Below are 21,689 nucleotides of genomic sequence, written 5' to 3' on the forward strand. Positions count from 1 at the left end.
CGGATATTCATGTCCAGGGTGGGAAAAGAAGAACACATTGACTGCTGTAACTAATATTCTTTATTTCTCATCAATTAAACTACAATGTTAAACGTGTACATTTAAAAAGTGAACTAACATGTGATATGGTATGTGTAATTTCGAATAACGCTTTGGCTATCTTGTCACCTAATTTTTTTAATAAAAATGGCTAATAGTGCTGAAGATACGGACTAACTTTTAAAGCACGCCAAAGTAACTTTTATGCATGTGATATTGGTACTACACAAAAGATACTGTATACATCGATACAGTAGGGTGTGACTCAGATTGGTAGGGGCCTCTAAAGTGCTCTAAAGCCCCGCGGACGTGGGCCAAGAAAATACATTGGATTATTGGTCTACTGTTATTCCTCGTCTCTGGTCTTATCACGAATAAGTGAGGTTATCGTCCGCTTGGAGTAGCACTGTCGCGTCAACAAAAATTGGAGTTCAGCCAACACTCTCATTTCCTCTTTGTTAGCAGTGCTAACCAGAACTAACATGCAATTGTTTAAGTCTTTCCATTCCGAAGCAAACGTAGACAATTTTCCAGTCAAAAATATACGTTCTGACAGGACCAGAAAGATGTATGAATAAAAATCCAAATGTTAGAAAATACACTATTTTTATAGCTACCTCTTTCTAAAGAAACATATTCTTTCCTTTTTTAAATTACAATTAAACCGTATTCTCTTCTAATGCAAAAGTTCCAAATTTCTACAGCTTCCTCATGTTTAGATTCTCATTGAGAATACTGTAATGTTGCATATTTTCACAATCTCGATCTCATCTAAATAGGAAGAAGATTTATCTAAACAAATCGTCTCCCGGAACCGATGTTTATCAGGTGGAGGAAGTCTGCGTTACCAGTGGAGGATAAACAAGCAAAGACAGATTAAGCTGGAGAAAAGATAAATAGGCATGGCGTCAAGACGGATGTCCCGGAAGCCTCATACGGCTTCGTTCTGAGATAAAAAATGAGCGAGGCCTCATTAATACGGTGCAAGGATCGTGGTAAAACGACGCTGGATCGACGATGAACTCACGGCGCCGATTCTCATGACCGGACTCGAGGCGCGCGGCAAGCTACGAATTAAAGTATTCTCTATCTTATCGTCGATAGTTTTTTTCTTATCGTCCCTTCGATCAATGCTGAAGAAACCGAAATCAGACATAATATGGCCGATCCAACGATACAAACGTTCTGCTGTCATCATTCAAATAGAACGGACATGGCAATCGTGGTCATGCAAGACTTCAACACGGATGCCTATAACATTGTATGCATGGTCTCATCTATGATAGGGATCCTGGGTGCAGTGTATCAGGTAAGCAAAAGTTTTGTTCCTTCATTTTTCTTTGTCCGTGATAATTGACAACATTATTTTCCAGATATTACCAAGGGAAGCATCTAATCTGCCTCATCGATGGCAAAGTTTTTCTTCATCCAGGGGTCGAGAGATTATTATGTGGCTTGCCATTGCTGACCTTCTAGCCTCGTTGGGTATGCGATACTTCTTAATACATTGAGTACAAAGCTCCGCTCACCCAACCCTGTTAAATTAACATTCTTCTAAATCTTTGTAAACATTGACTTCATCTAAGTTGTTATTGGTTATTTTTATGTATACCTATTTAAATAGGTCTTTGTTAACAAAGACCTCTTGATTATAAAAGTGTTCTTCATTTATTTCTAGGGGTTTTTATAAGGTCAGCACTTTGGATGAACTTCAAATCGATAATGCCTATGGAGGATGATACCTCCAGCGTTGTTTTCTGTGCACTGTCATCGGTATGTTTCATTCAAATATTATGTTACACGTACCTTGTGATCATTATATTGGAATTAGTATCTGCAATATTCATTTGTAGGCTTGGACACAGTACTTTTACATGGCAACATGGATCTGGACTCTATGTTATGCCATAGACATGAAGTTACTGCTTGGAGATAGATCTGGACATCCCACCTGTTACCATGCGTTTGCGTGGATATGTCCTGCAATTCTCACAACATTCGGTTTAGCAATTTTATACATTCCAGATGCAAAGTAAGCTTTTTCTTTGTTAGTTCAGTTAACCCGAATACAATGGCAAAAGTTTTAATTGAAAGGCTGAGCTTGCTTGCCGAACACCTTGAACCTCAGTCTCTGTTTTTTATGGAGAGAATACTGTATTATGATATTTCAGGCAACATATTAATTTGTTCTTTCCAGCTGCCACAACTTGACGTCTTTGTCCACTGCCATACTGCGCATACTGCCAAACTATTGTGCCACCTATGTATTATTAACAATAGTTATGATCGTTAATCCTGTATTGTATTTCGCGTCGACGCGGGATCTTCAGACTGCAGTCACTTGCAGTCTGGCTCAGATAACAGGCAGGGAAAGGAAACTGGTGCAAACGATAAGGCTCAAGTTTGCGTTGACCAATGTAGTGTATTACGTGTGCTGGCTGCCGAATTTGATCAACGGAATTTTATTGTGGACCTTGTGGTTCCAACTGCCGATCAAAGCTATTATAACTTTGTGGTATATAATGGTATGTATATCTGGCGATCATCATCCTGTCGAATTTAATTAACGGAAATTTTTGATCGACAGGCTGTCACGAACCCTCTCCAAGCGTTCTTCAACGCGCTCGTGTACAAGAGATGGGGCAAAAGAGAAAAATTTCGATTAGATTGTTGCCAGAAGATTGGCAGCATCAACATCAGCCAGATTATTAGAGGGGACTCTGGTATACGATTAGCGGAATCGTCGCCATTACTGGATCCCAAGTTCGGCTGTCCTCCCTATACAAGTATAAATGGATCGTCTTCGTTTTAACAACTGTGATAATCCGAATCCATTGACTACTTTTTACGTGCTGTTTTTAAACGGAGCTATATTTTTCTAATGTGCTCGATCGCTGCTTACAATATGAACAAATTTAACGAGAATAACGCTAGGTATTAATGTACAGAATATCCTGAGGTTTTCTGACAAAACATCACCAGTAAGTTTCATGATTGGAAGAAATACGATGCAACACTACTTAGTGCAAACGGTATTAGCACTAGGTTTAAGACTATTTTACATTACTTTATAAAAATAACGAGAACTCTGAAATACCGGGTCGGGAATTTTATTTGGGGTCGGGACGAGTTCTCATAAATTTCTGGATTTTTGAATATTCTCGAGAACTCAAATAATAAATTTTCTCCAGCCACGAAACATACTAGCACACATTTACCAGAAAATCGCGGGGCACTTTGTAAATATATGTACGTAGAAGTTTTGTATATAACGCGATGAATTTTTTACGTAACTTTATAAAACATAAGGAGTATTAACGGTTTCTCAGAAGTGCATTACTAGAGTGTAGATTAATCGAGCGATTAGTACTCGGTACGGAGCTTTACGGGAAAACTATTTTTTTTTCACTCTAACCAGAAGTGCTCTTGTTTTTCGACGAGCACATTTGTTACTTGTTACATATACGAGAGGCTTTATTTTCTACGCATGTAAGGAGAACATGTATACGCAATACTACCGTTTAATCAGTTTTAACTTCCTCTTTTGTTTTTGTACATCTAGTGTTTCTTAGGCTGAGGCGTTGCTGTTTTACAAATTACAAACTATTTAACGCGGAGCACTCGGTTTTGTATTAACGTATGTATATAAATATAACCGACATCACAATTGAAAAATCGATCGTTTCAACCGTTATTTTTGTTGCAGTTAATATAAGGAGCACCTCTTAAAAAATGTGTATCTCAGAAAATAGTGTACGTTGAATCTCGAAACAGACATCTCGACTATTTCTTTTGTTTCGTTTTTTTTTTTTTTGATTAACAGACTTTTATTCGTACAACATCCCTCCTGTTAATAAAAAAATCCTTATATACATCGCTAGTAATAAACGTTCAATGATTTCTGCAACTTCTAGGGACATTGTGTACATCTTTCTTCTTTAAAAGACTAATTATTTTTCGAACAATTGGCTCTCTGTCTCCATATACATATATATGTGTACGCATATATATACATACATATATATATTAGCACCAAAAAACTCTGTACAAATACGAAGACAAGTTTCATCTTGAACACGACAAGCATAATGAAAAGTGTATATGTTGTGGAAAACAAAATTTTGTTGTCTGTACAAAGCGACAAAGTACTGCGTACACAGGAATAAAAGGAAACAATAAAGCTTAATGATTAAATTGTTGGGTTGAGTCATAACTAACTTTCTGATAGATAATGGACTGCGGATTTTATGCATTTATGACAAAAACGAGTAAATCAAGCGCAAAACTGGAAAGACATTGGAAGAATTTAAGGACATTATAATCTTATTCGCAAAACCTTAAAAAAACTACACTTTTGTATAACTTCAGTTTCTTACAATTGACTCGGACAATTTTTATTCTGCATAAAAATCCGCAATCTAATAATCTAAATGCTCGGATATTTTCCTACGTTGTAAAACATTGGATCAAGGGAAATTTTCAACAGAAGTGATTTACGGTCCAACCCAATGCTCGTCCGCGCAAGAAAAACGGAAATGTGCACGATGCAACATTACTGACTAACAATTCAACATTAGTCATGAACTGTGTCTCGCATCTCATACACTTAAGTTTAAATGGTTTCGCTTAGGATCTAGATCGTTCGTTTGTTAAAGTCACAGTTTAAAAATATATTGAATTTTCCTAAAATATATTGAATTTTCCTAAAATAATCTTTGCGTAAAGCTAAGTTACTCGATCTACTAATACTAACGTTATAAGACTGATCGTGTATAAAGAGTCTGCAACCATACAGTAACAAAATGGATTCTCCATACTTCTTTATACATTACTTACACAATCTACCTGGAGTAAATTAGAACGAATACTGCCAAGTTGCTATAACACGTCTATCGTAAGGATTACATGGAAGAATTTACCCTCGGGACCGAACAATTTTTGTTTGTAGATCTTAACAATTTTTTAGTTCTCTACCGAGAAACGAACAGGGTGTTCAGGTTTTCAACACCAGGTTTACGGAGCACTGAAATCAATTTGTTGAATTATCGTAAATTAAAAATATTAGAATACGTCATCTTGACGTGTCCCGTAAACCTAATGTTAAAGGACACTGGACTAAGACGGAAACGATACTTGTATTAGTAGAAAAAACATTGATTATTTTACTAAATTCTTTGGGGTTGTGACTACCCTAAGCGTGGCTTAGCAGCTTAACAATTCTTATAATTACAGCGAATTTTACGTTTTCGTGAAACTCTCCTGAATATTGAGCCACACACGCTGCGTTCTAATCACATCTTAGCGATATGTCCTAAACTTCGTCACTGGTTTATTCGTTGGTAGCAAAATATTTGTTTTTTAGTCTTTTCTTACTTTTTTTTTTTTCAAATGAAAAATATTCCCCATCAAGAACGTTACAAGACAAATCATAAAACTTAAACTACGAAAGTACTTGGCAGTCAAACGATTGAAAAATTAGCACAATGATTGAACACAAAGCAATAGGCTTCGTTCATCGGTAATATCATCTCCCCTGAAGAAAATACTGCGCATTTAATCTCATCAAAGTATAAAGCAGTACAAAATGATCATCTTCAATCGCCTAAATCGTCACGACGCTTCGAATAAAGAAAATTATGCTACTTCATCGAGTCACAAAGTATTTCGACCGTTCACAAACGAAATGGAACAATCAATTTGAGAATTTATCGCGCGTAATTATGAAACACTTGACAACGAAATTATGATGATCCTGCAACTAGAGCTCAAGTGCGAAAAGATGAATATAATATCTGTACTGAATAATTCTTCTATGTTGATCACAATCGTAATCTTATAGTAGACTCAATCTAAATGCACAGATCGTTCTCGTGTCACAACATACACAGAATACATTAACAATAAAAATTACAATAATTGACAAACATAAACGCAAACTCACTGAATTCTGTTCTTAGAATATAATAAAACGTTACTCGTTTCGTTCGATTTGGCACTTTGGCAACGTATCCGCGATTGAAAAGGCAAAATATTCATGCGTTAAACAAGATAATTACCTTTGTTCGTTTAAAGTGCGAAGTATATTATGCAAAAAAAGAAATCCATGTCCTTGTAACGTAGTGTCCGTCATCAGGATGAATAATTCGATGCTCCCAGGGTCAACGATGTTATTTCACGAATGATCATTTCGGCGATCTTCCACGCTAGTTCTTCTTTAGCCTAATTATATAAATTCATTATAGTTTCACTACACTACTTTCATGATCACCGACACAATTGATAAATGCATAATTAAAAACTCACCTTGTCGTCTTCAATATGTACAAGTCTTTTTACAACACGTGCTAATCGAGATTCTAAAATTGTTTCGTTTAATCAGTATTGCTATCAAAGTGATAGTATTGAGAGAAGACGATTGCCTTGAAGAACTTACCGCACTTTCTTTGAGGATCTGGTTCTATTTCAGTTATAAACCTTCCTAAGGCATCGATATAACCGACGCTCAAACTAGAAAGCAGATAGGACATTGAAATCTTGCCTAAAGAAGATCTTATTCATCTAATTACCTATATTTATTACGTCTCCATAAGGAATCTGGATCGTAAAGTTGCCTGGTGTCAATGTTCATACCATCACCCATGGCTCCTTTACTGTTTGCCGATTTTCCTTCATTCCCTGCCTGCAGGGTACTTTGCATATTAATACTAATGGAACTCACGCTGCTACAATCCGAACCTGAAATTGTCAAAAACAATGACGTGGCACAACTTCGTTATCTTGAAAGGGCTGTAAATGCATATGTAACAGAAGCACAGCTATTACCATAACAACTATAAGCATAGTTTGTATAATAAAAGTATGCAAACCTGCTCTTTTTATCCTAGGGTGCATACTCGAGCATGGACTGCTCTGTATGGTATTGATCAACTCTGATAAGTATTTGTAATATAACTGCGACGATAAGAAGGTAGGTAGATAATGCTGGAAAAAGTAGAATGTTATCTCAACATGACGCTGTAATCTTTACGAGTGACTTTGATAACAATCAGAGAAAGTTTACACCATACTGGGTAAGATCAGGGTTCGATCGTACCTTATTCAAAAAATTATATACAATTTTACAGGGCTTATCAAAACAGTCTGGTCGTGGTCCCTCCCCATCCTCGTGACAAATATTTTCTTCGACTTGGAATCGAATCATATCACTGAAACCAAGCGGCTTTGTCGCTTGCAGGCTAAAATATTTTTCGTAAATGATCAGTGCGTCTGCCTGGGCTTCCTCAGGATCTGCGGCGTCCTTCTTCTCCAGCAAATTCTGTTTGTAGTTGATCGCAGACATCCAGAAGTCCAGTAGCTCTCGTTTATTTTCGAGTTCCATGAACTGAAACGCAATTCCATAATTAATGGAAATATAAGATAAAGATACAAAGTAAGCAAGCGTGGGAAATTTACCTCCATAAAGTAAAAGAAAGCAGTTTCATTGTACAGTATGTCTGTCAACTGCACATTGCCGCTCGTAAGAACATCGATCTGATGTTTGCAATTAAATTCGCTTCTCAAGAAGTCATTGATGTGCCTGGGAAAAACATCTCAATTTTAATTATCCACTCTGCAATGATTTCTGTGCACTTTGAGCGTTATACTCACTCGTTTTCTAATATATTGTATACAATTTCTTGAACAGCTGATAGGCACTGCAGCATAGGCTCGATATTTTCGCAAGCCAGAGCTTTCTCCATCTCTGTCTTCAAGTTTTCGGGAATTTGATTTATGCCCAATGTATCTTTAACGATATACTTCTTATGAATTCTTAACGCGTCCTGCCTTGTCATGTCTCGTCTCTTGCAGTTGTAATTTGATTGTCCAGTTCTGCTTATAGTTTGACTAGTCTTTGGCATATCGTTGCAATTTGATTTCTTATCATTATTATTTACATACTCACTGAACAACGTGTTATCAACTTCATCACCGTTATTCTGCGTCACCTGACAGTGGAAATTCTTATTGTCGTCCACCGTGCCAGAAAGTCTATTATCGTTTGTCGTATAATCTATCGACCCGACATTCTCCATCCGAGTCTCTTGTATATTAAACGAACTGCACAGGCACTCCACTTCCAGCCAGAACTTGATGAGAGCTAAACAGTTCCTCGTCTCCATGAACTGAATGAAATAACCGAGAGCACCTTTGTCGGCGAGGATCTGTGGAAGCGTCTTGGATAATTGTGAGCTGAACGACCACGTGTCTTCTCCGTTGAAAGTTTGATCTTCCTCTTCCTCCTCAAGGCTGCACTGTGCACCTGTTGATGTTTGAACGAACGAGCCTCCATTGAATACATGTCCGAGGAAGTTCCCAGAACTCGTGGGTTTTGTAGGAGAAGCTTGCAAAGATCTGAGCTTGTCACTTCGCCCTGAAATAACAAACAAACAAACGCTGTAGAGAAAACTGTAGGTGGCACTGACGCTTTGACAAAAAATATTTAACGTTAAGCAAATTATGTTCACGTAAACTCGAATTTTTTCTCATAACACATAAACTGAAACGATTAAACTCGTGTGTTTATTTGCCTCGTACGTAAACCTCGAGTTTTGTTTCACCGTGTTCGCATTTCGAAAAGAAAAAATTTCCTTTCTATCCAGAACGCAGATACTGCCTGCCAGACCTTGGTTTCGACAGGTACTGTAATGTTTCTGACGTTGTTTTGGTTTATAACCACCGAGATATTATTCGCGTATAGGTTAGGTGCGACACGGTCGAGGAGGGCTCGAACGTCAAACAATAACGGGCTGGGATTCAAGCGAGGAGTGGATATTTACCAGACTTCTTAAAAAATGGAAACATTGTTCACGCCAGAAGGAAACATGATAGGCGACGCGATGCGACGATGCGGTGACACACGACGGAGATGAAGCTCGAAAGAAAGATGATGATCGTTCGCGAGGACCGTTCGAGAACGGCAGGCGAAAATTCTGCGTGGCTATGATTCGGCTACGGCACCGAACACTGAATTAGGAAAACGACACGGTGAACTTCCTTGATCGCGCGCACACACAGCACATGACATTTCACCGAGGCATCGTTAATGTCATCACCGACTGCCACTCGGGACTCTGGGATTCGTTGCATCGATACACAGCGATACACACAGTCGGCCGCGGCCGATTCCGTGGGAATTTGCTTCGTCTTCTTTCTTTCTTTCTTTCTTTTTTTTTTTTATTTTTTCTCCCCTCGGCCAGGGATAAGAACAGCACGGAAAGAGAGATCACGCGTCAAAACATCCGAGTGTTCGCGTAATCGATCATTCGCATTTATTGAAATCGCATTTCAGATACGTCGACAAATTCGCGGAAAAGATTACCGTGCCTCGGACGCGATTATTCTAAGAGGTTTCGCAACAACAGAGAAATCTTTGCGGCGCATCTCGCGTTTGACCGTCATTACCATTTTACTGAACTGTCTTCGCCGCCGACGTTGTTGCTCCCGTGATTTTCACTCTTTAACACGTTCACCTCGATCTCGATTTTCTGATACTTTCTCCGATCACCGGGTGCACGATTGTCCGGGCGAACCTTTGTCGAACGATTTTGGTAATTGACCTTTTCAGGACTTTATCATAACAGGTTGTTGCAAATGTTCTTTACATAATACCCTCGCTTGACGGTATTAGGAAACACGTATACAGGGTGAGTCGCCTAACGGTTTGCCACCTCAAATATCTTTGTTGTTTCTAAAGATACGTAAAATATGGTAAGGACAAAGTTGAATGGTACAATGGGGCTGACACGATGCCATAAAAACATTTTCTATTTATGTCATTTTTTTGGAGATATTAAGGTCACCTTGACTTTTTTAAATGGAACCACCCTTTTTTAAACACCTACAATGATAGTCCCTTTCATTAGGAATTCAGTGACAATAATTATTCCAAGGTCATTCAAAGTCACAGACAGAGAAAACGTATAAGATTTAGAATATGAAAGCAGAATACGTTTATCACGGTTGAGACTTGTAGTAAATAGTGAACATAGTATGGTCGTAGTTAAAGTAAACATACTAAGGTCCTTCAATGTTATTGTTATTCAGCATTCTTATTTACTATCAGTATGTTTCCAAATGCGATTCCGTCTTATTCAATGACTGAAAAGTGTGATATGATCACGATTTACTGTGAATGTAGACAAAATGTATATTACGTGTACACTAGAAGTGACTATTCTACATTATTTTATAAAAATAACGAGAACGTCTCTATCCACATTTTTGTAATATTTTTCAGTAAACGGCTGAGTTGCGTTACGTCGTACTACTCGTACTATAACCAGTTAGACTAGCGACGAAGGTTTCTGTTATCAATTTCCCTCAAACCGAAATAAACATCTTTTTCGTTGATAGACATGTACAGCCATTGAAGATAGACGAAGAAGATGATTTCGTTTTTCAATTGAATGTCTCAATTCTGCGCATCGAAGTGTGTTAGAATCGCCTGCCGAAACGCAGAGAAATGTTCACAAGTTGTAAATTTCAATACCTGTGGTTCCAGGCGTAATTTACGAGCGCTGACACCATCTAGCGTCACGAAATTACATAAGTCGAGCGCTATGACTTCAGACGTCGATCGTCCACGGTACCGAGGAGCGTTAGGACTTTCTCGAAAAGATGCTCGCCGATGTACAGTTAGGTTGGATCAAGGACCCCGGTGTCTCGAGGTTTGTCCCGAATTGTTCTCGCGCCAAGGTCGACGCATCTGGACATGTTAAATCGGAATCGACTGTGATCGGCCGGGGAACGGTGTGTACACAGGCGTTCATGGTGTATCGGAGGGGCCAATGTCCGGGCACGGGCAGCGGACCTCCCGAGGCACCCATGACCGTTCTCGGCGACAAAGAATACCGGTTTCCCGACGTACTGTCCACTATATCAAGGAAGACCATCGTTGGCGCACCACCTCGCAACCGCCGATCAGTCTGTGCCCTGTCGACGGTTCTCCAGTGCATTTTTCGGGATTTCGTCACGATGCTGTCGCGCGCCTGCCTCCTCGTGCTGATTTATCACGTTCTAACCGGCATCACCGCGCCGGCCACTTACGATCAACGTCAGACCGGCGATCTGAACGTCCAGGTCTACTGGAAGGATCTGCAGATCATCGCACTGCTCGACAAGGAGTTGCTTGACGATTACACGGTAACGACTACCACCTGCGAGACGGCACATCTCGCGCCGATCTACAGACGACGCTAGATAACGACTGATAACGCGAAAAAAACTATGTTACAAGACGCGATAAAACACACTATTCCGTCTTCTCTAATCGGCGGTCGGGTTGCGACAGCGTTTCACGGTGTTGTTCCATTCGATTACCCTCGTTTCACACCTTTGCCAAGTCTAAAGTGCTTTATCTTTGGTCTGGAAGGTTCAACCTTCGTCCGTCCTTCGTGTTCGTTCGATACGTTCTTTAATATTTACGTACTACGAATATTTCGGTGTGACGAGTTTCAAAATTGGTGCTGGACAGTGTAATTGATCCTGCGAACAAATGGAAAATTGTAGTATGACAAGACACGATTTCTCATGATTAATGCAAAATAAACATTTTCTACCTGAACTGCAGGAAACTGGAGTGAAATAGAAATGTATTTTCTTTCTGAATATGTTCTATAGGTTGAAAATAGTGTAACAGTATTTTCAAGTTCTTCTAATGTTTGAAATGCATGAAATCCGTAGTCGTTGTATCAATTTTACACGAAGGGACAAGTTGAGTGGTTTTTCTGCCCAGCCCTTAGATACCGTGCCCGCTCGCCGCCCTGTCGATCCGGTTGCAGCTACCCAGGGGCCCTTGTTCCTCGAGATTTCAATCTCCAATAGATTCTGATCTCGACAGATAGGAAACAATACCGATTTCTACGTTCACAGCTGTGTTCTTTTTTTTTTACCAATGATTTTCAGGAGTACGACTACTTCTACGATTCTGACTATGCCGACTTCACGGCGAAGCCCACGAGCACTTCAACATCCGTGCCGTCTTCGGACACCACTGGGAACCCTGAAGTCGGAGAATCACTCAATTCTACTCAGAGTCTTTCTTTGTCCAGCGAGTCTGCTGTGTTGAACTCAACCGTTGAAGATCCGAGCGAGTCTTCGACGTTGAACTCAACCGTTGAGGATTCGAGCGAGTCTTCGGCGTTGAACTCAACTGTTGAGGATCCGAGCGAGCCCTCGGCGTTGAACTCAACTGTTGAGGATTCGAGCGAGTCCTCGGCGTTGAACTCAATTGTTGAAGACTCGAGCAAGACTTCTACGCTGAATACCGAAGAGCCAACAGAGGCGACTGTTGAGAAGACAGAGAAGCCTATCGGCGAAAATATAAATAATAATGGGGAACAACAATTGGGACTGTCTCGTCAGAGAAACTCGACCAGACCGACGAAGAAACGGTGCAGATCTGGATGCCCTGCTGATGGGAAAGGTCGTTGCTGTCGGATGAGCAACCGAAGACTGTCCCTCGTACCGTGAGTATAATTCATTGGTGTAATCATTGTACCAATTATAGAAATAAACACGGTAAAGACAGAAATTCGAGAATGAAATTTCGTTCAGGACGTAGAAGACTCTGGTTGTTCACGGAGAGTTAAATAGAAAATTATTTAGAGCTTATACGGAGGAACAGTACGAAAGCTTTGTTTAATTTATGAGGGTACTGCCCACGCTAATTTTAATTTGAATCGTTTGTGTCCGTCAGGCTCGCAATGGAGCTCGCACCTAAAATCCTGGACAGCTTGGTGCGCAGCGTGAAACATCAGCCGTCATAGGAAGCCCATTGGACGCAACCGGATTGAAACGTGCCACGAATATTCGACAGGGATCCACGCGCGTAGCCGTGTGCAATTTCAACGGTCGAATTCATGTTCTTCGTTTGCTCAAGCCAACGCTCGCCGTTCCCACATGCTTCACGCCACATTCTTATTCGCTCGTGGTCGTGCATAATCCCGCGCGAAACTTTATCATTGTAAATAAGATAGGCGGCGGCCTGGTTTGCAAACTTGTAGGGGCGGTGCAATAAACTCTTCTTGTACTCTGCAGTATATGTTTCCTTCTTGATCCTCCGTCGATGTAAGACCGAACTGCAATTCCTCGACTACAGAAAGAAATTCCTATTTGATTCCTAGGTCCTGCAATTGATACAATCAATGTTTACTTCTCATAAAGATCCGCAATAATTATATAAATTTCCTCGCTCAAACTCATATTGAAATAAGAATTTTGTACAAGCTCCGAATAAATACAATCTTGTCATCATACGCTTTCCTGGTTTTACACACGTTTCAATAGATTAAAACCGAATTATATTGCCTTAAATTGTTGTAAATTGTTGAACCTTTATACTTCTCTGGATCTATTTATCCAAGGGGCCGACAGAGAAGATAATTGCGAGCTATCTTGAATCTCCAAGTTATCATGCAATGGTTGCGGTTATTTGTATGAATGAATGAACTTCATTCAGAGGATTCAAGGATAGAGATAATGACTCTGCAGGTAGACGATCCTGGGAAACGTAGCGTCCCCTTCTCATGCTTGCACGCGCAAGAAAATGGATAAAAATATCGGGCAATTACGTAACCCGTCTTGGTGTACGAGCGATGATAACCGGCTAAGACTATCGGCGACCACGCGAGTCTTGTTACCCTCTCCAGCAGTGATGCTCCCTCGATCCATATACGTGGCGATCCGCGGCTGCCAAGGAAGCGGACGGATCTTCCACAGTCGAGGATCAGACTTCGCTCAGCTCAGCCGATCCGAGCTGATCCAGGGAGCTTCGGCGAGATGGTGCCCCTAACCAGACTCCTCTTGCTGTCAGGTACGCTAATGCACCAATTTTCTCTGAGTTCTCTAATTTCACTCCAGTAGACTGGAATCTGGAATACTGGAATTTTTTTAAGATTCACATTCCTGCGTGTTATTAGATAGAGCGATGAGTTCCAACAATGTCTCAGAGCCTAACTGTTGATCTTCGCAGGCATACTGAGTGGATTGTCGACGATCAGCATCGAGGGAACGCCAGCGAGCTACGATCAGCGTCAAACAGGCGAGCTGAACGTGGACACAAAATTGGAGAATTTCCTGCTGCTGGTGTCGGGCTCGTTCACCGACGGCGTGGTCAACATATTAGGCTCGTTAGGCGCCAGGCATAGCGCGACAAAGCAGGAGCTGGGGAAACCATCGGAGGTGACTGTTTACGAGACCGACGAGAAGGAGGAGGGTAGGGAGCCCTACCACGTGGAGATAGTCCGCATAGAGAAGGACGGAGACACCGCGGCGAGTAGTGAACACCCTAAAATATTAAAAGCTGAAGTTACCGAGGTCCTGGAGGTCCTGAAGACCTTGAAAGATGCTCCAGAGGTGTCCATCGATAGCACAGCGTTGGAGAAAGGGTCCAGGAATCAGAAGAGCCGTAAACTGATCGAACGGAGCAAGAAGGCTCGCGTGGGCTCAACGGTGGAAGCCCTCGATCAGGCTGATGATCTCACGGCTAAGGAAGAAGCGTCCGAAGCGGCCAGGCCTGGGATATCCCTGAAGAAGCAGCTGTCTGAAAAAGAAGAAAAAGATTTGTCAGTCTTGTCCGAGGAACGAAACGAGTTGGACAATAAACGCGACGAGCTGGTGTTGCTCGGCGATGGCGTTGAAAATTGCGGACCTGGAAGATACAGGGACAAGTCGGGAACTTGTCAGGAGGACAAAGATTTTTATTGAGATTCTTAGGTTACGTGTCTCCTTTCTGTACTCGATCGATTAGTAGTTCTTTGGTAGTTGATAGATCGTGACGGATCTTTGTAGATTACCGTTTGTAAACATGTACTACTGCGACGATCTTTGTCGAGGTCAGTGGTATAATGTATGCGACTGGGTGTCACGTTGTTAGTCACCGGGAGGTATATAATTATTGTGATATATATATGTATTATGTATACAAGTTTCTGCACTCAAGAGCCGCTCTCATTTTTCTACTATCATTATTTATATCACACCCATTTTTACTGTACCACGAAAACGGAAATAAATTATGGAAAAATATGGTTGTTTGTACTAGTTGTAAATTGTATAAGCAGTGTAAATCCTTCTCAAATACGCCCATATATAAAGCCTGTTATTTCATTCTCCATAGTGGGTTCTCAGAATAATTGTTTCCACTTTGCATTTCTGAATTTTGTCTTCAGAGCAATGTTCCCGCACACATAATTATATAAAATGACTAATATTTTGGATTTTGAAGCTTCGAGGGGTTATTAATCGATGTATCCAAATTTTTTCAAAATATGAAACTTTAAATATTCAACGTTGGCGATGAAAAACGGGTTTCCAGCACACCGTACAAGGATTCAAGGGTTCAACGGCTATGGGACTGCAACGAAGGTAATTTTTGATGACTCTCTGTGCAATCGTCAGTCTAGAAGGATGTTTATAGACTTCCTCAGCGCTCTTCGGTAAACTAGCGCCGCAGCCAGGAGCTTTAAATCATTCCGCGTCGTATTTACTTCCTCGTTCTCGTCCTCTGTCCGCTCGCATAACAAAGAATGAGGAATTCGAACCTTTTCAAGGCTGGATCGGAGCAAGTTCAACGAATTCGGATATTTCGCGAGGCCAGCAGGAGTCGTTCGAGTTTGAACCAGGAAGAGGACGGTTCAAGGGAAGTTCAAGCGTGGCAGAAATGTGAAAGCAAGGCCAAGGTTACGGTAATAGGCGGCGACTGTGAGACAAGAGGAACGGGGAAATGAACTCGGTGAGGCCACACGAGGCCGTTGCCCTTTTACAAATCGGTTCTCTGTCCACGTGTGGGTTAGGCACACGCTCGCGTGCACACTCACGCGGAACACGCGCGTCCTTATCGCGTTCGACACGCAACCATGTGCGTACGGTTCGTCGGTAAACCGGTCAGAATGATCGTGTTCCTCGTTTTTCAGCCATACTTCCCTTCGAATCGTTTCACGTCATTCATGGTGGAGACACGAATTCTGTAAAATGTAAAGCTTGTTAACACAAGTAATCATGATCGTAATTATATCGTGTTTGGTGTCATTTTAATCAGGAAAACGAGACGAACGCGATGGCAAAAGCTCAGTCACGAAAAACCAGAAATAAGGAATGTTGATTTTTGAGGTTTAAAGGCTGAGCTCCCACGAGCCCTTTAACCCTTTCGTGGTCCAACAGGGTTTGGAAAATTGCTTAAAACAGGGTCGATTTTTTTTGTAATTGAAAATCCGTATTTCATCTGTGTTTTTCTCCAAATTTGATTTCTAATAATTTCCCTTACTCTGCCTGCACATCGTGTGGTCTTAACTGTAAAATGGTCAATGTAGAATGGTATAAATTGAATCATTTTGTTGCCCATACCTTACAGACCAGTGTATAGCGCAACAAGTTAGTAATTGAAATTGGAAAGACAACAAAATCGCGATAGACACAGCATCATAGAGGGTGAGAGCGTGTTTCAGAGGTGAAATAGGTAGTTGATGCGACTATTGGAAGATGTGTTCTTGCGAATAAGACATCAACGTCTCGGTTTGTAGAAAAATCGATTGAAAGGGCATGTAGCCCGCTGCCGTGTATGCAAGAGAATGTACACACAGTGGCCCACAGGTTCTTGAACTTGCCTGACGATCTGTTTCCATGCCAGGTGGGGACCGGGATCGGTCGGCAGGAGACGTCGTCACACCTCGCTCATCCTCCGAATCGTCAGGACGTCCATAGCTCGCCAGAAGCTCCATTTTTATAATTCTCTCGACGAGAACCATCGCGGTCCTTCAGCTCGTGTTACATCGCATAATCTCTGCCGAGGGATTCTCGTAACTGTTGACGGTCCATTTCCGAACTCCTGGACAGGGTAAACTGGAACGCCGGAAGTCGTTGGAAAAACATAAATTTTGCTCGGCGCCGATAATCGCGACGCGCATCGATGTTATCCATCAACATGAGAATCTTCAAAATGGTGTTGCTGCTGATGGTGATGATCTTGAATAGGATCGAGTGTAAACCGCTAACGAACGAGACGTCGATCGAGGAGGATCTGACCACTGCGCTGCCTAGTTCTTCATCTTCGCTGGTCGATCATTATGATCAAAGACAAAACGGAAGCGAGAATTACCGTGTCCACCTGGATGGCATCGTCATTGTTTTCGCTCCTGTCGAGGCGCTTTTCCTTGCCAACGCTGCTGCTGCTGGTAACAAGCCTAACTTACCGATACCTGACCCGACGAAGCCCAGCCTGGATAAACCGGAAATCGGGCAGAAACCTTCGCCGTCGCCTAAGTTAGCTACCAGGTATTTTGCAAACACTGACTACTAGACGACAGCGGACTTTACGCATCTACAATAAAAATGAAATGGCGTTAAAAGAATTGAAGGATGCTGTTATATTATTCTCGACTTGTTAGAATTATCCAAAGAGGAAATGCATTTTCACTTGACCTCTGTTTCTTGCAATTAACTTTGACCAGTTAATAGTTACATTAATAGCTAGTTCTTTAATTTCAACTAGTTTAAAAAGTCCTCCATATTTCTCTCCTGTGCTATTCTACCAATATAACCCTTAACAGTTTGCTCATTATCTACTATTTAAGTTTTCTCATGTTCAAAAGTAAATTACGTATGTATCAACCACCGTACACAACTTCGATAGGTCGAAGATTTGGATTCTTCTCTCGAGATTCGAGATTCGAGTTGTCGAGCTTCGATTGTTTTGACATTTGAATTTGCCACCATGGCGGCGCTCGAGAACGAGCGGGTGATTAAAAAAGTTGAAAAAGTTTAAAGAATTAGGTTCCAAAAGTGATCAATGACTGTATTCGCTGTTAGACTGTAAAAGTTGAGACGGGGCTGACAATTATTCATATACATATATGTATTTGTAACTAAATTAATGAAATGTTTTTGTTGTAGGGCCGGGACACGTTTGACGAATTTATTGGTTCCGTTTTTGCATCGTTTTCGTCAATCATAAAGACTTTTATAAACTGGATAGAATATAAGGTTCCATCGATTCATCATGAACGGACTGTGGATTATAATGCAGAATACAATATTCCTAATTTGAATTACAGCCACCATACTTCAATATATATATTCATTTATTTATATTCATTTGAAGTACGTACTCATACGCTCCTCAGAAATAGTTGCATAGAAGAGTTCTGGATAATATGTCACTCATTCTTGGTTAAAATAAACTTTATATAGTATTTTACTTTGAGTCTTGCCACTATTTCCATAAGATACAATACACATTCCGGCAAGTATCATTTGGTCCATTCAAACGTCCGTACAGCGCCACAACGTGTAGCGGCAAAACGCTGAAACTTCTTGCCAAACTTACCGACGGATCGGAAAAATGGTAATGTCGCCATCTAGCGGTACGCATCGGAACTATGGTCGGTAACATTTGGCTAACAGTTTGAGCGTTTCGCCGCTGCATGTTGTGGCGCTGTACGGACATTTAATCGAGCTTCCACATTTCGCCACGAGTGGCGCCACTGTCGGCTTTGCGCAGCTCTGTCGGTAACATTTGGCTAACAGTTTGAGCGTTTCGCCGCTGCATGTTGCGGCGCTGTACGGACATCTAATCGAGCTTCAACATTTCGCCACGAACGGCGCCACTGTCGACCTTGCACAGCTCCGTCGGTAACATTTGGCTAACAGTTTGAGCGTTTCGCCGCTGCATGTTGTGGCGCTGTACGTACGTTTGAACGGACCAAATGATTCTTGCCGGAAATTGCATTGCTTCTTACGGCAATAACGGTAAGAATCATATGCTAACTATTAGCTTCTGCCTAATCATACTTGGCTTTCATTAATATTTTATATTGTACTTACGACTGATAAAAAGCGTTTGAGAACATACTGTTGAAAACAGTATTCATCCATCATTATACGTACACACTCCTATGTGCAATGTACTGTAAACGAAAATTCTCGCGCACACGGGGTTCTAATGTACGATACCGTCTTATCGAAACGAAATTTATTTGATTAAAAATTAAAATACATTATTCATGAATTCTTTTTGGTATATCATCACAATACTTTGTATAAAAAATGCTTAGGACTATGCTCCACAGAATTTACATTGTCTGGGTGGAATCGTTTATTCTTAGAGAAAAGAAAACTATAGGAGAGACAAAACGATCGTCACTTTCACACGGACTTTAGAAACACGATTTTTATATAGTAAACAACCTGTACTTCAACGAAAGGGGAAGAAAAACTCCTCTGCTTTTTCTTTTGTTTGTAATGGAAACGCAGTAAAATATAGGAAATAAGGTTTACAAATGGTCATTTATATATATACAACGTCCTGAACTTACGCGACGGATCAATTGTGAATCATGGAAGCGAGTACAAGAATATGTTTTTGAAATATATCTCACCATTAAAATAGAAAGTAGCTCTGAGTTAATGTGTTTTCCCTCTTTTTTTCGTCTTTACACCCACAATCACCGAAGTGATCTGCGTCTATCCTTCTTTAAAATTTCGTTCAACAAAAAAATCTTCTTTTAAAATAGCAATGGTGCTTCGAACTGCGACAAACAACGGATCGAACGATATTTTACGAACAATGAAATTCGTTTCGAGTGATTCCCGGTCGCCTGTACCAACCCTGTCAGAAGACAATCCGTCCAACAATATCAAACAATTAAAATAAAACCTATTCGTTTTAATTGTGCCGTTAATTATCGAAGTGGTCATAAAACAAGAAAGTTTCGTTAACTTGTTACTGCAGTGGAAGATAGAAGGAAGATAAAAGGAAGAAATTTTGATTTGGCTTCTGCTGGTTGTAAACGACAATGCCAAGATTCATTTTCATAATTAAAATAATGGTCAAGGGAAACATCAGAAACAAATCCTTCCGATCTGACTGATGGTTCTAGCGTTGAATAAAATCTTAATATTTTTAAGTAATAGTGCTTTCTATCAGAGCTGGCACGAGTCCGAACGTTCGCGACGCGACGTTGTACCGTAAACCTAATATACCCTGTATCTCACGTTAAAAGTATACCGTATTTTTCGTCCTTACTGTTTCGTTTAATGTTCGTATAAGGAAGTGAAGCCTGAATAATGGAGAGTCCTTTGGAGGTGGATAGAGACCTGCGCGTCTCGCTACATCGTAGAGGAATTGATGCTCTCTCTTTCTTTCTTTCTCTCTCTCTCTCTCTCTCTCTCTCTCTCTCTCTCTCTCTCTCGACGATTACATTCATCATCGTTAAGAAGCACAATCGGTTTCGGTGCTCTCGGTGGGCATGAGAATTCGATTCGTTTAGCTACGAATTAAGTATTCCTGGGTTCGTCCGTTATTACTCGAAGCGATCAACCGCGAATTAAATCTAGCGCGGGTAACGACTAAAAACCCTTAATTGTAAATTATGCTAGGCGAAACGATAATGATCCGAGGACGTGCGCGGGTCGAAGTACGATCGTTTGAACGATAGAGCTTCGCGGGATTACCTAGACTGCTAATCAGCGTCGACAAAATTATATGGGGAGGACTCTTCTTCTTTTTCACGGTTATATACACGAAAAACGCAACTCGACGAGGAAAAATACTGAAGCGCACGAGTATAGTTGGCTGCACGACGGAACGAAGAAAGCTGTACACGACTCCGACACACACGCGAAACATAGTTTATTATTATAATAGCTCGTCGACTACGTCGCCTCGCCTAATCACCATGGCATCGCTCGGCCAGAGAAAAATCATTTTCTCCGTCGAAGAACTGATCATAGGACACGCCGACGAACGGTTGTGCAAACAATACACGGGCAGTGGCGGATTAACACATTCTGGGACCATCACTTACATTTAACTATGTTACAACTTGTCATTAATGAAATTCTATTATTTCCTCGTATACAGAGCGAAACAGAAAGACTTCTGTTAGTGTGGAAAATGTAGATGTCAAAGACGGAAGTTATACTGTTCCAGGAAACAAATGGTATCAACAGATCTTTCGATCAAGACTATTGCTAAGGGGGCATTCATGGTTTTTAAAATGGCACTACGTGTTTTAAACTTCATAGCATGGTGGCTGCTTTCACGACTAATTATTCCCTCTCTGACATTTGAGTCTATCTTCAATGATAACAGAAATATTGTACAGGGTGTCCCAAAAATGTGCTGGCTTGAAAGGGGAGATTCCTGAAGTTACTTCGAATTACCTCAGGAATCACTCCTTTCAAGGAAATTCATTTTTCTGACACCTTGTACATGTTCCGTTTCGCGTGACTCACCCTGTACGAAACTGTAGACAGACCCCGAAAAATTTTCGTTTTTCTTTGGGCTCCTCGGATGCGTAATTCGCCACTGTGTCCAGCGATTCGCACGTCGTCAATGAACCGTGATTAATACAAACAATCAGAGGAAACACACGTGTGCTTTAGGAAGGAAGTTGAGCCGCTGCGTTAGCGTTGAGATCTTCACAGTTTCTCGGTTCCCCGGGACCGGTATTATTTGCGACTGCGGTCTCGTGAAATTTTAATTCCTCCTTACCCGCCTATAGGGGAATTATTTCATTTGACATGTCTTGTTCGAAAAGTCAGTTTTGCTCGTTAAAAAGCAGTGGCTCGAGAGAGAAAAAAAAACGGCTGCGCCATCAAGCATGTTACAGATA

General features: G+C 41.0%; 6 protein-coding genes across 9 annotated transcripts in view; 4 read left to right on the forward strand and 2 right to left on the reverse strand.

Annotated features, from left to right (window-relative positions):
- The first annotated feature begins 730 nt into the window (after positions 1–730).
- LOC143361825 (G-protein coupled receptor 143) lies at positions 731–5,975 on the forward strand. The gene is made up of 6 exons (XM_076801516.1): positions 731–1,348; positions 1,413–1,524; positions 1,718–1,812; positions 1,893–2,071; positions 2,237–2,564; positions 2,627–5,975. Exons 1-6 carry the CDS (start codon positions 1,199–1,201, stop codon positions 2,849–2,851), a joined length of 1,089 nt encoding a protein of 362 aa, XP_076657631.1. The 5' UTR covers positions 731–1,198; the 3' UTR covers positions 2,852–5,975.
- Positions 5,429–9,520, reverse strand: Pkaap (A-kinase anchoring protein pkaap). Of its 2 annotated transcripts, XM_076801514.1 has the most exons (10): positions 8,856–9,520; positions 7,982–8,449; positions 7,687–7,822; positions 7,492–7,615; positions 7,133–7,420; positions 6,906–7,020; positions 6,606–6,774; positions 6,473–6,546; positions 6,343–6,395; positions 5,429–6,258 (listed from the first exon to the last, which is right to left on the reverse strand). In XM_076801514.1, the coding sequence occupies exons 1-10, from the start codon at positions 8,878–8,880 to the stop codon at positions 6,169–6,171; spliced, it is 1,542 nt and encodes a 513-aa protein (XP_076657629.1). In that variant the 5' UTR covers positions 8,881–9,520; the 3' UTR covers positions 5,429–6,168. The 2 variants fall into 2 exon arrangements, with proteins under 2 accessions (XP_076657629.1, XP_076657628.1); XM_076801513.1 differs by having other exon boundaries at positions 7,687–8,449; positions 8,856–9,516.
- A 1,165-nt stretch (positions 9,521–10,685) lies between these two features.
- On the forward strand, positions 10,686–13,162 carry LOC143361824 (uncharacterized). Its single transcript, XM_076801515.1, has 3 exons — positions 10,686–11,220; positions 11,983–12,545; positions 12,776–13,162. The coding sequence occupies exons 1-3, from the start codon at positions 10,696–10,698 to the stop codon at positions 12,843–12,845; spliced, it is 1,158 nt and encodes a 385-aa protein (XP_076657630.1). The 5' UTR covers positions 10,686–10,695; the 3' UTR covers positions 12,846–13,162.
- A 525-nt stretch (positions 13,163–13,687) lies between these two features.
- On the forward strand, positions 13,688–15,125 carry LOC143361849 (uncharacterized). Its single transcript, XM_076801543.1, has 2 exons — positions 13,688–13,891; positions 14,051–15,125. Exons 1-2 carry the CDS (start codon positions 13,858–13,860, stop codon positions 14,782–14,784), a joined length of 768 nt encoding a protein of 255 aa, XP_076657658.1. The 5' UTR covers positions 13,688–13,857; the 3' UTR covers positions 14,785–15,125.
- A 1,425-nt stretch (positions 15,126–16,550) lies between these two features.
- Positions 16,551–17,374, forward strand: LOC143361350 (uncharacterized). The gene is made up of 2 exons (XM_076800686.1): positions 16,551–16,763; positions 16,975–17,374. Exons 1-2 carry the CDS (start codon positions 16,699–16,701, stop codon positions 17,372–17,374), a joined length of 465 nt encoding a protein of 154 aa, XP_076656801.1. The 5' UTR covers positions 16,551–16,698.
- A 1,656-nt stretch (positions 17,375–19,030) lies between these two features.
- Positions 19,031–21,689, reverse strand: part of Corn (microtubule-binding protein cornetto) — a 48,420-nt gene continuing 45,761 nt past the window's right edge. For all 3 annotated transcript variants that reach the window (XM_076801420.1, XM_076801421.1, XM_076801419.1), the window contains one exon: positions 19,031–21,572. In XM_076801420.1, coding sequence (XP_076657535.1) covers positions 21,456–21,572 — 117 coding nt within the window. In that variant the 3' untranslated portion in view covers positions 19,031–21,455. The remainder of the gene's footprint in view (positions 21,573–21,689) is intronic.

The sequence above is a fragment of the Halictus rubicundus genome, chromosome 15 (assembly GCF_050948215.1).
Source record: "Halictus rubicundus isolate RS-2024b chromosome 15, iyHalRubi1_principal, whole genome shotgun sequence".
Classification (NCBI taxonomy): Eukaryota; Metazoa; Arthropoda; class Insecta; order Hymenoptera; family Halictidae; genus Halictus; species Halictus rubicundus.